This window comes from Geosmithia morbida, assembly GCF_012550715.1.
Source record: "Geosmithia morbida isolate 1262 chromosome Unknown scaffold_14, whole genome shotgun sequence".
In the NCBI taxonomy this organism is placed as follows: domain Eukaryota; kingdom Fungi; phylum Ascomycota; class Sordariomycetes; order Hypocreales; family Bionectriaceae; genus Geosmithia; species Geosmithia morbida.
The window spans coordinates 157,647-174,243 of record NW_023336201.1 but is presented as its reverse complement, the minus strand read 5'-3'; the positions used below and the strand labels follow the sequence as shown (position 1 = coordinate 174,243).

The following is a 16,597-nucleotide window of genomic DNA, read 5'->3' as shown; positions in this document are numbered from 1 at the left end:
GGGTGTGATGACAATCAACAAAGCTGGATGTGACTGAGGTTGTTGTTTGGACGCGGTGTGAAGAACGCGCTGCAGCTAGTACGAGTAATGCATGTATCTTCTCTGGTTAATTGTGTGCGGAAGGTACATTGTGACACGAGACCCTGTCCTTTGTGAAACCAAACCAACATGTCGTGGGGAAAAAAAAGAAAAGAAACAGACATGAACAGATCAAAGAAAACCCGCCTTCTCCTACGAGTAGATTCGAAGGGAATTCAATCATACAGAGACTCTATAGTGATATAATACATGTAGCAACATGACAATTGTACAGACACAGGAGCGCTTAACAGAGCGCTCCTTAGAAACTCCTTCTTTCTCTCGCGGGCTTTCACCTGCACCATACTGCCCCTTATTTCTTAGCTTTCTTATCCTTCTTGGCCTGCTTAGCCATCTGCTTCTTGCTCATGGGCTTCTTTGACTGTCCGCCGTCGGAGGCGCCGAGGCGGGCCCTGGTCTCAGCGGCCTTCTTCATGCCGGCAATCTCCCTCTCGCGACGCCAGCGACGGTTGCGGAACCACTGCTTGCGGGTGCGGAAGCTCTTTGTGCGGATGGCCGTCGTCTTGGCCAGCCGTCCGATGCGCCAGTTGTCCTCACGGTACGAGTAGTCGGCGCGCAGGCGGAGCAGGCGGTCGGGCTCACCCTTCTCCACGCGCGTCACCTCGAAGGGGATACCGGAGGGCGAGATGGTTGGCTGGGAGGCGGCCTGCTTGGTGGCGTGGGCCGTCAGACCCAGCCTGCGTCTCCTCTCGGCGTGCACCGGGTAGGGCAGCACGTCATCCTTGTTGAAGGTGACGCCGATGTACTTGCGGTCCGGGTGCCGCGCCGGGTCCCGGTAGTACTTGACGTAGCCCGTCGCCATCGAGTGGATGCTGAAGTCGCGGCCCATGATGCAGTTCTCTCCTGGCCACCAGTGAGATCCGCGCTGCTTGTAGATGATGTTGCCGGGGATGACGAATTGGTCTATCGGTCCACCCCTCTCACCGGTCAGTACATACCACTCCTCCCGAGGGAAGACGATGGAAAGAAATACGAGAAAAACGTACCTCCTGTCCTCTTGGCCCCCAGCTTCTTGGGAATCCCCCTCTTGCTCTTCTTTTTGTACGCTCCCTGCGCCTTGACTGAGGCGAAACGCACGCCCTGCACCGCCAGCCGCTGCTGCGCGCCCATGATCATCGGTGCCACGACGCCCACCCTGGGGGCCAGGCATGCCGCCGTGGAAGCCAGAAGCGGCCGTTGCATCGTTAGGAATCGCATGGCCGTTCGAATGTCGTCTCCCTTTTCCGTTCCTTCCCCCTGGGCTCTGCTGTCGTGGACTGATTTTGGGGGGGGGGGGGGGGGGGGGGGGGGGGGGGGGGGGAGAGAGAGAGAGGGGGTGTTTGTTGAGATGGTCGTACTGTTGCCAAGGACGCAGCTTTCTGAATCCTCCAAATTGAAGTCACGTGTGGGTCATCCTGGCTAAGCCTCGACCTCTATGCATCAGATATTTCAGCGCCTAAGGCATCGTACCCGTGCCTGTACCTGTGCCTGTACCCGTATTGTACGTATAGTTCAGACCGGCTTAGTCACTTCTCTTCCCCATTGCGCATCGTGGTTTATCGATAAGCCAAGTCAACCCAGATGCCAGCTTGGACACTTTTGAACTCCGTCCCGTTACTGCATCACCGCCCCTCCCAACCGACATCACAATTTCGAGCTGCACGCTACGAGGCCTTTTCCCATGATGCGTTATCTATTTGCCCTGTTTGCCCTCCTGACTGTCGCTAACGCGCAGTTTGGCAACCTATTCGACCAAATGTTCGGTCAGGGCGAAGAGTCGGGCCAGCAGCAGGGCCGTCGAGCTGCCAACAATCCCAGCGACGCGGCGCAGTACCGTCAACGATATGAGCAGTGTATGTCATCACGATACTCTCTTGCATATACCGCTCCGCCTTTCATATGATCTGGGAACCCCGGAAGGAGATTTGTGAACATGAAGAAAGAAGGAAAGAAAACTGACTTGAAGTGGACAGCTTCTTGCGACAAGTACCTCTGCCCTGACACCCTCGCATGTGTCCACTTCCCACATCACTGTCCCTGCGCGTGGGATTCTCACGAGGACAAGTATGAGCTCTCCGAGGGACGTAAGCTGTGCGTGTCAAAGGGTGGGTTCAAGCCCGACGAGGCTGCGCGAAAGATCGAGTTGGCTAGGAAGGGACTCCTATAGATTCTCTCTACATCTTTTTCCGCAATGCTCTATACACTTCTCTCTCCACGATACGACATCATTCCATACGACCTTTTAGATGATTCAAAGGAATCAAGACGAAGAAAACCAAGATGACTCAATACCACACGATGACCGGGCCGAGCGGACGCGTCGAAGAATAAAGAAATTAACAATTCAAGACTATTAAGAGAAAGCACCCATGTATCCTTGCTCCTCTCATCCTCCACCAGTCCAATGCATGATTTGCTCAAAACCTCATGAGAGTGTGTATGGTATCAAACGAAATAAAGGTGCTCTGGTTACAAAGTTCCCGCATCAGACAAAGTACCCTCCAACCCAAAAGAAACAGTAATAAAAAGTTAAGATAAAAAAAATCAAGTCAACGCCCCGTTAAGGAAACAGACTTGATTAACCCCCCAGCAAGGGGGGAGCAGACGGCAGAAAAAGCGCACGTGTGTGGACGAGTCAGTCTACTATAAGATGAACTTCGAAGAAGAGAAGAAACATGTCCGCCGAAAAAAAAGCAGAGAAACTACTTGCTCCCGTTGAGGCCCTCGGGCAAAGGCGGCATAGGCGGCGGCTCACTCTGACCGTCCTCATCCTCCTCCTCATCGTCCGGCAGGGCATCCGGGTTACCCAACAGCTGGGCTACGTTCTTCATCTCATAGTGTCTCTTGCGCGCCTGCTCGAAGCGAATGTGCTTCTCTCGCTCCTCGGGCGACAGGCCTGCCAACTCGGCGTCGTCGGCATCGTGTCCGCCCACGCTGCCGTGATCGACGTGGGCCCTCTTGGGCGACGAGGGCGATGGCGAGGACGACTGCCTGTCGGGGACGGCCTCCTCCGGCTCGCCGAGTGACAGGCCGGGGATATCGTCCTCTATTACCGGGCGGCGGGAGGCGGACGGAGCGGTGCCGTCGGACCGTGAAACGGAGGCGGAGGAGAAGGGACCGTCGGCCCCACCGTTGTTGAACCGGTACGAGTCGTCATCCTCGTCGTCGGAGGGCTCCTGTCCCGGGTCGTAGTGTCGTACGTACGGCGTCTTGGGTTCGTCAATCTTCATCGTCGCCGTGCGCTCCTGCTCCGTCAGGTACAGGTTCGCCTCGTCCCACTTCAAACGCTGGCCAGCGCCTGCCTCCTCCTCGGACACTGCCGACGACGCCCGGCGCGATCCGGGCCTTCCGTGGCGGGCGGCCGATGACGAACGCCGCGCCCCTGCGTTGAAGTTTGTGTTCTCAATCGTTATCTCCTTGCTCGACATGGACCGCTCGCGGCGTCGGGAGTCGGCGTCACTGGCGGAGCTGCCGGGCGTCGTGGCAGATGTACCGGTCATGGCCGTGTCGACGCCCACTGCTGGTAATTCACGCGGCACGCTGCGTGTCGAGCTCGAATTCTTCAGGATGCCCTTGGGTCTCTTGGTGTCTGGGCCCGGTGGCGAGTGCACCGGAGGGGAGTGTTGGACGATGGAAGCCATGTTGTTGTATGCCTCTTTGCAAGATGTTAGAAAAGTGAAGACAAAGAAAAAAATGACGACGTGGGTGAGGTGAGGAGGAGAGAGAGAAAGAAAGAAGGAGAGAAAGAAGGAGAGAGAGAAAGAGAGAGAGAGAGAGAGAGAGAGAGAGAGAGAGGCACGCACGCTAGGTGGCTGGATAGGTGCCAGAAAGGAGGGGCACGAGGTCACTCTGTGGCACCCCGCACGTGAAGATGTCAGGCAACGTTCGGGAAATGAGAGCTTGTTGCTATAAGGCGGTGGAGTCCGGGTAACTTTTTATAGTGGTTTTTTTTTTTTTTTTTTTGGTAGTAATATTGAAAAGATATTGTCTGACTCTGCGTGGGATTGGAAAAAAATGTCAGGAGAGGGAAAGGTGGCAACTCCGCGAGGAGACAGACAATGGGCGGGGTGGAAGAAAAGCCTCTCTCAGACTCTGTCTCTCTGCCTCTCTCTGCCTCTCTCTGCCTCTCTCCCCCCCCCCCCCCCCCCCCCCCCCCCCCCCCCCCCCCCCCCCCCCCCCCCCATAGCAACGTCGTATCGGGTACGAAAATAACAGAAAAATCCCAAAAAAATGACGGCATATCAGGGTTCACCAAAATGTGGGGATCATCTACCCCAACCCCAGCATCTATCTACGTCACCTTACAGACTCACATCAGGCATCTTGTACTCCCGTGCCACACTGGAGAAGTGATACACGAGAATGACACAATAACGACATCACGAGCGAAGCGAGAACAGTTCCCAATAGGGACGACATGGGTGAATGAAGAGTAGTCGCTGTAGATTCTCGTCCATATGGCATTCACATATTACGTTATTATATACCTGTATATCTTTCAACTCGTTTGTGACCAAAGCTCTAAGCGCCCCAAAACAGATTTTGCAAAGAATGAAGGTCGAGGCTGTAATCACATGTATGTACAGACTTACAAGACTGAAAAAAAAAGTAGAGATGCTTGTGTGAGACGCCCGTTACGTCCCATCATGCATGCCATGAATTTCAGGAGGAGGCCCCATCTCTGTGTCAGTGGTACCACCATCGCCATCACCACCGTCCTCACCACCATCCTGATCCGCATCTGGCAAGAGGTCCACAATGGCACTGAGCAAGTTGTATGAAGTGCGCCAGCAGACACTCTTCTCCCGCTCGCCCTTCCAAATGTCAACGCAGCTACTCAGCGTATCGAGGATGATCTGACGCGGGGGAATCTTGCAGCCCACGCCTGCCGCGCCGGCAAGGGGGGCGTCCCGACGGAGCACGTGGACGCTAGCCTGCAGAGCGGCCGAGAAAAACTCGTGGGTGAAGGCGCGGCCGACGAGGTCGTAGCGGTGGGTGGGGTCCTCGTACCACAGCTCGCGGTAGTGCATCAGCACGGCCAGGGAGCACTCGAGCGACGACCAGTACGACTCGGGGAAGCGGGTGGGTCCCTCGATATGCAGAGCAAACGGTCGGTGGAGCACCATGAGGCATCGGCGGAGGTAGATGTCGACTGTCATGAACTGCAGGCGGATCGTGCAGAGCTTCTTGGCGTGCGCCATGAGAGTGCGGATCTGGGAATTGTACCGCAGCACCTCGTCGTAGGGTATGTCCTCGCCACTCGAGTTGAGCCGCACCATGATGGACAGGACCAGAGGCAGCGACTGCGCCAGCACCTGCTGCAGACCGCTGTGCTCGCCCAGGTCGGGCATGGTTTCGAGTCCGTGAAGCTCGTTGGGCCGTGTCAGAGGCGGCATGCCCGTCGGCATCGACAGTTTGATGTCGAGGTAGATGATGCTGATCCACAGCCGGCGGCGCGACGTTCGGTCCTCGGGCGACAGACCTTCGATATTGTCCTGGGGTAGGCCAAATATGAAGCACATGCGTACCAGCAGGCCCAGCAGCGACCAGCACGAGTCGACAAACCAGCACGTCGGGTTGCACACCTGCTTGGCCACCACCATAAGGCAGGTGGCCTTGAGGGCTGCAAAGGTCGGGCGAAACATGAAGGGGGTCTGCATCAGGCAGGCCTCGGCGCCCATCATGAGTTCCGTGGCCACGCTGGGCTCCTCGCGGGTCGGTGTCGCAAAGGCGCCCAGACCCAGGACCATGAGGAGCTGGGACAGCCAACAGAGGCTGACCGAGTTGGGGTCCTCCCAGTAAGCAGCCAGCTCCTTCTGGAACTTGGGGACGTCAAGGATGGGGTTGACGTAGTCGAGGAGTCTGACGTAACGGTCTATGTACTCTTGGCAATGGGGTCGTTCGCTTTCTATCAGTCTCGTCACGGCGTCGCGCGCATAGTATTTGGTGGCGCCCGGCGTGCCAAATGGGAAGTTCCCCGGGAGAGTAAAGTTGGCGAGGCAGGCGTTTGTGGCGACGTTCTCCAGGGCGGCTCCCAGGAGTGGTGAGTCTTCGGTTGTGAGGGCGCCAATCTATTGGGAACAAGAGGGTCGATCGTTAGTGGGACCGACGAGCTACGCGGTGGGAGAGAGAGAGCTGGGGGACGGAAGTTGGGGAGGGGTATGGGCGAAGCATACCTTGGTCATCAGGTCAGTCCAGTGGCTTGACCCCCGGGGCTCGTGGCTTATCTCCCATGAGGCTTGGGTTGACTTTGTGAGTTCGGTGCCTGACGACCGAGCTGTGGTCATGGGAACCGTAGGACAGGGGAACTTGCCGCCGTTAGGACCCTTATTGTAGCTGTAGTAGCATTCACGACCGTTGCCGCTCGACTTGCAACGGCCACACGGCAGCTCCTTGTCGCACTTGACCTTGAGGCGATGGCAGCGGAGGCAACTCGAGCAATTACGCTTGCGCTTGCGAACGACACGCTGGGTAGCGGCGGCAGCAGCCTGCGTGGCATTGTCGGGTTGGTCAGCGGCGGCAGCTGCTACGCGCTGGGCTTCGGCGTCCTCGGTCGAGTTGGAGGGGGAGATGAGACCGAAGAGGCTGTCGGACTGCTCCTCATACTTGAGGCCAGGCGAGGTCGTGAAGCTGTTGGCGCCGTTGGCGGTGGGATTCAAGGAGGAAGCGGCGACAGCGGAAGGCTGGGAGCCCGAGGCGGCGGAGCCGGCAGTAGAGGCGGCGGCGGCCTGGAAGCTGCAGCGGACACCGGCTTGTATACACCGCGAGCAAGAGGGTTTGATGAGGTCGCAGCGACGTTTGAAGTGACGGCAACGGTCGCACGTCTTGACCTCGCGCATATGTGGCATGGCGGATCGATTGGCGGTGTCGGCGGCGTCGAGGGGCACAACCAACCAGAAGTGACCCCGGCGATGATGGGGAGACAAGAGAAAAGCAAAAGGGTTGTTTCTGTGTCTATCGGGCGAAGTTTCAATCGGGCGGATGAGACGAAAAGGCCGAAGGCCGATGTGCGGATGTCGATTGCCTCGTTCAAGATGTATGCGCCCGACACCCGAGAGAACGTATAGGCGCGCGCGCGCGAAAGGGGGGGGGGGGGGGGGGGGGGGGGGTTTTTGGGGGGGGGGGGGGGGGGGGGGGGGGGGGGGGGGGGGGGGGGGGGGGGGGGGGGGGGGGGGGGGGGCTTGGCTTTTGGAATGGTGGTGGCCCGGACGGCTGGTACAAGGTATCGTTTTCCTCCTTCTTGTTGGTGAGGAGTTAAAAGGTTGTTGGCTGTTGATTATAGTCAAGACTCGATGAACAATGGAGGGTTGTAACAACCGGAGATGGGGTGTAGCTGATGATAAGGCTGTATGGGCTGGTGGTGTACGAGCTTACCAAGGACAGTCAGTTGCAGCGGTGGGATTCTCGAGTCAATCGCGTTCCTCGGTAGTATTCGCACAGCGTAATACTGATGGGTGACAGATACACTGAGGACTCGACCGCGGACCGGTGACTGTAGTGCAGGTACCTGTACAATATGGACTTGTACGAGTACAATATGGATCGAATGGTTGCAATAATACTCTAATACTCGTTGAATGGCGGACAAGGCGTGGAAGGGGGGGAGGGGACAGAAACGTGGACTGGACGACTGTTGGCGCGCGGAGGGGGGGAGACTCGGGGAGTGGAAGAGAGGGGCCGTTTATGGGCCCATGAGGTGCTCTGACAGGCATGCAAGGTTAGCCCCGAGTGGGCATGATGGTGTGGATGGTGGTGGGTTGTGGTTGCGTTGGTGATGGGTGGATTGTGACCCTGGCGGGTTTGGTTGGGGTTGGCTTGAAACGAGGCAAACCGAGGACTCGTAGACGATGAGGAGAGACGAGAGACGAGACAAGACGATGACGGTGATGATGAGGTCGTCGCATGAGCAAAAGAGACAGAGTGCACGAGAGAGAGCAGAAGAAGACGAGGAAAGAGAGGTTCGGACAATGACCTGTATTGGATATTTTGTATCTAAGATTGTGTAAGAGATAGAGGGGACGGGAAGACGGGATGAGGCGGGAGGGTAAAATGAAGATGAAGACGAGGAGGGAAGTGGAGAGGCAATAACGGATACGATCCATCGAGTGACGGAAGTGGGGTCTTTTCTCCGTTCAGGGACTGATGGGCTCTAAAATTGCCCTGTAATAAATTATATTCTGTACAGGTTGCAGGCAGAGCGTTATTACCACTGTACGAGTACACGCACTCGTACTCCGTAGTGGCCTGTAGCCTGTATCCTGCAATCTGCAATCTGCAGCTTGTAGACTGCAACCTGTACAGGTATACAGATTACGTATATATACTTATACCTGTAGCCTGTGGCCTGTAGCCTGTACCCGTAGTGGCTGAACGGGTCGGAGTCGTCCCCCGAAAGATGCATAGCCGCTCTTGCCCTGTCAGGGTCATCCTCGGCCCTCGCTCTTTCTCTTCTTGGGTGCTCGGCAGAAGAACAAGCAATCGAGGATCCGTACATGTATCGATACTTGACTGCTCACTCACGATTTTCGAGATGTTATTATCACTGGTAAGAATGGTAAGAATAGTATTTTGAGTATGACTACTCGTACATGTACAGATGAGTAATATCGCAAGAGTACATTATACCTACTTCGGACAACTCGCCCGATATTAATGATGAGGCTATGGTTCATAAAAATAATATGACTACTACGAGCCGTCGAGTGGTGGATATTGATTCGCCGGGGATTTAGCTTGTCGTATCTAAACGCACCAGCTCATTCCCTCTTACGCCGTCAGGCACGTACAGACACACATACGCACATGGCCATCGTTCCTTCCTTTTCGTCTCACCATCTTGCTTGGCTCTTTCTCTTGTTGGCTGGCAGTGAAATAATAGTATTGTTGTTGCTGTCGCCACTTGTTCATTGCCATAAAATTGTGCTCATTGCATTCACGTGCAAGCACGCACAACCAACTTGCATTAATCATGAATGGAATAGATATGCATCGCGTCGCATCGCATCGCGTCGCATCGCGTCGCATCGCATTTGTCACCGCTAAATTATCAATGCACACTCGATTCCATTCAGCCCGTCCTAAACCACGCCGCGCACTATCTTTGGCTTAGTCTTGGCCTCTAGTCTGCTCTCTATTCGTAGTCTATCGGTTGGTTTAGTGTCCGTCTATCAATCTCATCGGCATGTCCGTTATTTCTTTCCTTTCGTTTTTCTTTATTCTCCCCCCCCCCCCCCCCCCCCTCTCTTTCTTGTCTCAATAAGGGTTCCCCATCCTGAGCGGGTGCTCACTAACCCGGCTGGGATAGGATGTGTACATTAACAGTCCCTGTTAGTATCATTACTCGAAACTAGATTCAAACAAATACACAAGTACATACATACAAGTACATACTATTTCTCTATATGATAGAACAAGTCGAAAAAAAGACAGACGCGAAAGCGAGAGAGAGAGAGAGAGAGAGAGAGAGAGAGAGAGAGAGAGAGAGGAGAAAACTGGATCAATGACATGTCGTACACATGAGATCTCGGTCAGCCCTTGCCGAATCCCACAACACACTTGCGAGTTCGTGGCTGACCGGGTCCGGCATGCGACGAACTCGGGGTACTGACTGAAACAAGTCTCGTGAGCAAGGGCTAAGGACTCGAGGAGCGCAGGAAAACAGGTTGGATAACGACAAGGAGGGCAGACGGTCATCATCGACACAGCTCCCACCACCCACCCCAAAAAGACAAGGTAAAAGAGGCGGATACCATGGCATCCCTACTACGCCGCACGAGTATCTGATTACATGCGAGGGACAGCCTGTAACGAAGGTATCACGGAGTAGAATAGTCCTCGGGGACTGTCATATTACTACCTTATACGGACCACCCTTGAGAACTGTTTGGTCAGACCGACTGTGAAGCCCTACACCGGCCGCGGATAGCATTTGCTCCGTAGCATGGCAACATGGGTAGCCCATGCCGCATGCACGAGTACGAGTAATCTGTACTCCGTACAAGCGCAGGTATTAGATACGATGCGCCGTTTTCAATGATCTGCAGAGTAATCTGTACAGGTGCGGCAGTAGCAGTACATGTACTCCAGCTGTCTATATGTACTCGTACTCGTACAGGCACGTACGGAGTACAGGCATTCACCAGATGAATGCCATTCGGCATCCAAGCAGAGTCCGTAAGTCGTGCTCCTCGATACAGTACACGTACGTGCTGCTCCGTGCATGTAGTCATAGTATTTTTAGTATATGTATGTTGTTACTAGGTAGGAAGTCCTGCTCGTACTCTGTTCTAAACCATCCTTGTTTTGCCATGTGGATCCACGTACATGTAACACAGCACACCGTTGAAACTTCCAACATGCTCTACTTTATTGTGCGAGTACTCGGAACACTTAGAGGCTGGATCACGCAGTTACATGATACTCGTGAAGCTCAGACGCCATAGGGTGCGCGGCTTGGAAACAATCAAACTCGCCCAAGTTGAGACAACAGCAACTATTCTACCTGTCCGGTGTACACGCCTCTCTCTCTCTCTCTCTCTCTTTCTCGTACGTACTCGTATAGGTAAGGTAATATTAATACAATATTGGCTGCGTAGTAAGAAAACCCGCGCCCCCTTTGCTGTACAAGTAATTACTCGTAGGAGAAGAAATCCCCATCCCTGTCTCTCGCTCTCTCTCCCTCTCTCTCTCTCTCTCTCTCTCTCTCTCTCTCCTGTCATCCACCGACAAAGGCCCACACACTTAGTTTAACCTTTCTTCTTCATTGTTCTTCCTTTTTTTTTCCTCTTCGGTTTCGTCCAACCTTTTTACCCGTACCTGTACATGTACAGTGTCTTGTTGTCTTCAATGTCTTGTCATCTATCATGAACCGTCGCCATGTGCCGCATCGAACTTTGCAGACTCGAGTCTCAGACACGTTCCTCTCTCAAGATGCCAGGGGTCCTCAGGGACGCACTCGCAAACCTAGCCAGCTTCGTTGGCCGTGACCCTTGTCTTCTCCAATACGTACCCTTGCCCATGGGGGGGGACCGGACCCACGGTCCTACGACCCACGGGTGATGATGATAATTGACGTTGCGGTGGTGATAATACGGAAAATTACTCCGTCTTCCCGGCTCTGTATTCTCAATCTTCAGTTCAAGATCAGCACCAAGACATTCTCCTACAAGACCTTTTGGAAGGTCTTACAAGACCTCTCTTACTATATGCAGTCACTGTAAATACACACGCATATCACTTGAATGCTGAGACTGCATGTACCATTGTTTCAATATTAAAACAAGTCAATCTTCTTCTCTCCTAACCTGACAAAGTAGTTTCCGCTTCATCCACGAAGGGGGAGGGGGGGTATCCATCAAATCCATCTCTCAGTTGTCTTTTTTTCCCCAGAATCCAGATAAACAAGGTGCAAATAAACAGTCAAGGAATATCAGTGTGACACGAGCATGTTTCCTCACTCTCTGGCGCCCGCACCCCATACTATATACTCATAGAGCTTTTATGCCTGTCTTCCGTTCCTTCGCTATTAGGGCGTGGGCTCCATTTCAGAGCGTGAGCTCCCCATGTCGCCTCTGGTTATAAACAAGAACAAGGGAAAAAAACGAAGAAAAAGGCAAGATATATCGTAACTGGCAAGGGAAAGACGAAATATCAGAGAAATACTAGACGCAGAATGTCAATAGTGACTGTCTCACGGTAGAGATGTCGACATGTAAATACGAGAGAGAGAAGGAAAAGGGAAGACAAGCTCAGACTTGATTCTTCTCACCAAAGCCGCCATTCTCGGCCCACGACTGCGGAGAAGGCTTGTACCCAGCCTTCTCGGCGTCGCTCTCAGCGTCCGAGAGCACACCTCCGACCTTGAAGTAGTGGCCAAAGGTGCGCGTCTCCAGGTCGACGTCCTTGCCACGAAGGCCCTCGCGGGTCTCGTTGTAGGCCTTGCGACGGAAGTAGACACGCTTGGCAAACTTCCACGTCTCGATGCCGCCTACGAACAGGACCGACTCGATGAAGACGATGCCCCACTCCCAGCTGATTCCGGTGTGCTTGAAGGCATACGTGTTGAGCTCGGGGATGTACAGGAGAGGGAACATGGTGATGATACCGCCAAAGATGGCCCAGAAGAGGAACTGGTTGCGCCACACGTCGTGAGCCCACTGGGTAAAGTACAGCTTGCTCTTGGGCTTCATGCGGAAGAATGACCGGCGCATGTGCACCATCTCCCAGGCCAGAAAGAGGGCGAACCACGTCAGCGAGGCAAACGTCGTGGCGCGGGCGCGGAATACCTGCTCGCAGCCCGGCTCGTCCATGGACTCGTTGCAGTTCCGACCTAGGTCACCGTTTCCAAAGCCAAAAGCAACCATGGAGAAGGACGCAAGGCACAGAGCAGCCATCCAGAAGCCATAAACCAGCATGTCAAGGAGAAGTTCGGGCGTGAAGACACCTTGCGCCAACTGTTGCCCTTGTTAGCATTCGGGAATAAATAGTGACAAATGTGAAGGGGAAAGTAGGTAGTACACAAAGAATGAAGAAGAACAAAAGTAGCTGGAGAGAGAGAGAGAGAGAGAGAGGAGGAAGAGGAAGAAGAAGAAGAGCTCACCTTTTGGGGAGGTCGCTGCATGATTTCGGGAACAGCCTGCTCAAAACCGAGACCCATGTCAGGGAAACCAGAGGTGATCATGATAATCCACATGATTTCGACAGGAGACAGCGGGAAGACCGAGATGTCATCCTCGTCCTTGAAGCAGAGGGCAATAAGTAGCGTCAGGGCCTGACCGATATTCTCAGCCAGCACGTGGAGGACGAACTTCTGAATATTATCAAACATGCGGCGTCCCTCCTCGACGGCGTTAAGGATCGAAGCAAAGTTGTCATCGGTAAGCACAATGTCCGACGCCTCCTTGGCGACATCGGAACCAGCTTGACCCATGGCGATACCAACGTCGGCTCGCTTGAGTGAGGGCGAGTCATTGACACCGTCACCAGTCATGGCCACAAAGGCCTTGCGGCGGTGGAGAGCCTCAATCATCCGCACCTTGGTCTGAGGAGCGCAGCGCGCAATCACGAGCGGGAGCAGGGGAAGCTTATCGATATCATCGTCAGTGAGCTTGTCAAAGTCATGGGCGGCCATGACCATGGTACTAGCAACGTCCGCAGCCACCTCGGAGATACGGCTGGGAAGGATGCCGACCTCGAGGGCAATGGCGCGGGCAGTCTCTGGGTGGTCGCCGGTAAGCATGTGGACGCCGATGCCGGCCTCGTGGCAGCGGCGCACAGAGGGGGCAGACTCGGGGCGAGGGGGATCGTAGAGACCGACGAGACCGCGGAAGACGAGGTCCTCTTCGAACTCTGAGCGGACGAGCTCGGCCTCGTTATCCTTGACCGGGCGGAAATCAGTGCGGGAAGCGAGGGCAAGAACACGGAGACCGAGGCTGGCCATGGAGACCATGCTCTTGAGGACGTCTTGCTTGGCCTCCTCGGGAAAATCCTTGATCTCGCCTCCGTCGGCAACGTACGGGCACGATCCGAGAATGCGCTCGACGGCGCCCTTGGTGAAGACCCACTGCTTGTCTGTCTCTCTGTCGTGGAAGATGACCGACATCTTCTTGACATCCGAGTCAAAGGGGAACTCGGCAACCTGGCGCCACTGAGCCTTGTCGCCAGTTGACAGATCGAGGCGGTTCCAGCCATAACGGGAAGCGTAAACCTGGATTGCAATTTCGGTAGGGTCTCCGCGAGCGTGCCACTCATTGTCGACGTGGGTGACAGAGGCAAGGTTGGCCAGGGAAGCAACATTGAGGTAGTCACGCAGGGATTCATCGGACTTGACAAGCTCAGCACCATTGATGCGCTCGCCCTCGGCCTCGCCTCCGGTGAAGTCAATGTCCTTGGGCGGGGCGGGGTTCAGGCTGAGGTCGCCCTCGGTAGGGTTGAAGGGTTCGTTGGTATTGCCGACCGAATAGGTGCCACGGCCGGGGATCCAAGCCTTCTTGACGACCATCTTACCCTGAGTCAGGGTTCCAGTCTTGTCGGAGCAGATGTCTGATTGACTTCAGTCAGCATCGAGTCATGGATGCGAAGGGGGGAGAACGTTTACAACTTACTTGTAACTCCACCCAGAGCCTCGAGAGCCTTGAGGTTACGAACAATAACGTTGCGCTCAACCATGCGCTTGGTACCGGCAGCCATGGTGATTGTCAGCACAACGATGAGAGAGGCAGGAATCATGGAGACACCGGTAGCAACGGCATAGATGACGACCTGTTGCTCAGAGCTGAAATCGTTGGCAGCAAGAACAATGATGGCGCATATGACGGCAGTACCGAGGAGCAGGAGGGCAAGCTTAGCAAGTTTCCTCTGGAGAGGGGTCCCGACATTGACACCGAGGAAGCGGCCGACGGCATCGGTAAAGGTCAGGGTCCAAGCCTGCATCCAGCGGCCGGCACTAGCGGTACCGTCCTCGCGGCGTTTAGGCTCGCGGCGGTGCGAGTTCTTGCCACGGAGGGCTGCAGCAATCTGTCCAATTTCAGTGTATAGACCGGTAGCGAAGACGATTCCACGGCCACGGCCCTTGGTTACGGTCGACGAGCTGTAGGCAATGTTGAGACGGTCACCGGGGCCGGTTTCCTCGGGGAACGTGGTGGTAGTCTCCTTGCGGACGGGGAGGGATTCTCCCGTGAGCAGAGCCTCGTTCGTCTCGAAGTTGACGGCTTCGATCAGACGCACATCGGCGGGTATAGTATCACCGGTCTTGAGCTCGACCAGGTCGCCGGGAACAATTTCCCTCGTGGGAACAACCTGTTGGTTGCCGTTGCGAACGGCCTGGGCGGTGGGGGAGCTGAGCGATCGAAGGGAGTCCATGGTCTTGGCGGCCTTCCACTCTTGCTGGAAACCGACTGTGATGTTGAGGATGATGACGGCAACCAAGACACCGCCTTCAATGTAGGAGAGGATGCCGAACGAAGCGGCCATGGCCATGATGAGCACCTGTCGAGTCATGCCATTGTCAGCGGGTTGAATTCAATCAATTGGCCAGCACCAAGAGAGAAAAGAAGAAAAAAAAACAAAAGGTGAACAAGGTTCGACGTACCAGAGTCAGCGAGTTGGCAATCTGCCCGACAAAGATTCGGACAGGCTGGACGCCCTTGGACTCGCCAAACTCGTTCGCGCCATACTCCTCGAGACGCTTCTTATGCTCCTCGTCACCCAGACCGTTCTGAGCGTCAGTTCCGAGTTCGCGAGTAACATCCTCCAGTTTCAAGGCATGAGCAGGAGCCGAGAGGGGCTTGTTGGACTGTCCAGACCTGTGATTGGCCACGGCAGCATCCTCGGCAGCATCTTTCTTACCCATGATGGAGGTTGGCTTGGTTGCAGGGAGATGGACTGGCTCAGGTCGCGAGTAGGGACTTGTGAGCCAGTGCAAGGAAGGCTTGTACAACTACTAGTATTATTGAACTGCGAGGTATCTTGAGCAATGGAAGACCGAAGGAAAATAGACAATCCGAAGTATATGTCGACGTTTCAGCCGTGGTCGTCGGCTGGCGATCCGACAAACAGGAGGGAATCCAGGGTCGGACGAGTTGTTGAGGGTGAAGAACCTAAAGGTCCAGCACAAGCTGCCAGACTAGAAGGTGGGACAAGGTATGAGGCAAGGCCGAGAAAGGAAGAGGCCTTTTAAGAGACTGTACCGAAGTCGTCTCTTCTCTGTGGCTGTGACGGTGATGATAGGATGGAGAGAAGGATGGGGATGATGAGAAGCAGTTTAAGAAAGAAGGTCCAAAAGAGACTTTGGTACATGGGAAGCAGGAGTATTTAAACTCGTTGGTCCTGGAACGAGTCCCGGCCGGAGACAGCGTTCCCCCTCCTTCCTCGGCCTTCTCCATGAGCTGGACAGTTGATTATCAGCAAGACAAGATGCACTGTACAGCTTGCTAGGACGATGATACATGTACATAATGATCCAAAGGGAAGGGGGCCCCACAAGGATGGTAGCACGCCTTTTCCTTGGCAAAGGGCCGGGTTTGATAGTGGGGATACGTAGGCCGGCGGCGGTTGGGTCATGGTGGAGGAGGAGGAGGAGGAGGATGAGGGGGACGACAGAGCCTAGAGAAACGTGAGAGAGAGGACCGAACGGAGAGTTGAGACGGCGACGGCCCCGGAAGCGAATAGAGAAGAGTCTTGGGGGGGCAAAGCCAAGACTCGTTCGTCCTCGTACTTTGTCGTACGAGTACGAGAGAGAGTGACTGCGATTCAATACACCCTACGAGTACAAGTACGCATACCTTGGACTATCGACCCTTTCCTCCCCCAATGACATTGCAATCCGGCCCTCCCCTCGGCCCCGTTGTGTGCCCCGTGCGGTACCATAACCCTTGTCGCCCCGCTCTTGGCGGCTCTGGGGTGGCGCCTCGTTGAGCCTCTCTCTGGTGAGCCTCTTTGGGAATCTCCACTGTATTACCTACAGAGATACGCGGGTCGATTTTTACGGAGTAGTGTGCTTATGTATATGTGTGTGTGTGGG

At 54.9% G+C, this 16,597-nt stretch overlaps 5 protein-coding genes across 5 annotated transcripts; 1 reads left to right on the top strand and 4 right to left on the bottom strand.

Moving 5' to 3' along the window:
• Nucleotides 1-391: 391 nt before the first annotated feature.
• GMORB2_2660 (Ribosomal protein L27) lies at nucleotides 392-1,281 on the bottom strand (the record flags this gene model as incomplete). The annotated part of the gene is made up of 2 exons (XM_035464639.1): nucleotides 392-1,002; nucleotides 1,086-1,281. 2 exons carry the CDS (start codon nucleotides 1,279-1,281, stop codon nucleotides 392-394), a joined length of 807 nt encoding a protein of 268 aa, XP_035319309.1.
• A 481-nt stretch (nucleotides 1,282-1,762) lies between these two features.
• On the top strand, nucleotides 1,763-2,245 carry GMORB2_2659 (component of the endoplasmic reticulum- associated degradation (ERAD) pathway; the record flags this gene model as incomplete). The annotated part of the gene is made up of 2 exons (XM_035464638.1): nucleotides 1,763-1,931; nucleotides 2,052-2,245. The coding sequence occupies 2 exons, from the start codon at nucleotides 1,763-1,765 to the stop codon at nucleotides 2,243-2,245; spliced, it is 363 nt and encodes a 120-aa protein (XP_035319308.1).
• A 535-nt stretch (nucleotides 2,246-2,780) lies between these two features.
• On the bottom strand, nucleotides 2,781-3,719 carry GMORB2_2658 (protein phosphatase inhibitor 2; the record flags this gene model as incomplete). Its single annotated transcript, XM_035464637.1, has 1 exon — nucleotides 2,781-3,719. One exon carries the CDS (start codon nucleotides 3,717-3,719, stop codon nucleotides 2,781-2,783), a length of 939 nt encoding a protein of 312 aa, XP_035319307.1.
• Nucleotides 3,720-4,712: 993 nt separating this feature from the next.
• GMORB2_2657 (Fungal trans) lies at nucleotides 4,713-6,926 on the bottom strand (the record flags this gene model as incomplete). The annotated part of the gene is made up of 2 exons (XM_035464636.1): nucleotides 4,713-6,149; nucleotides 6,255-6,926. The coding sequence occupies 2 exons, from the start codon at nucleotides 6,924-6,926 to the stop codon at nucleotides 4,713-4,715; spliced, it is 2,109 nt and encodes a 702-aa protein (XP_035319306.1).
• A 4,899-nt stretch (nucleotides 6,927-11,825) lies between these two features.
• GMORB2_2656 (P-type Na+/K+ transporter) lies at nucleotides 11,826-15,427 on the bottom strand (the record flags this gene model as incomplete). The annotated part of the gene is made up of 4 exons (XM_035464635.1): nucleotides 11,826-12,530; nucleotides 12,677-14,118; nucleotides 14,181-15,063; nucleotides 15,167-15,427. The coding sequence occupies 4 exons, from the start codon at nucleotides 15,425-15,427 to the stop codon at nucleotides 11,826-11,828; spliced, it is 3,291 nt and encodes a 1,096-aa protein (XP_035319305.1).
• Nucleotides 15,428-16,597: the final 1,170 nt, after the last annotated feature.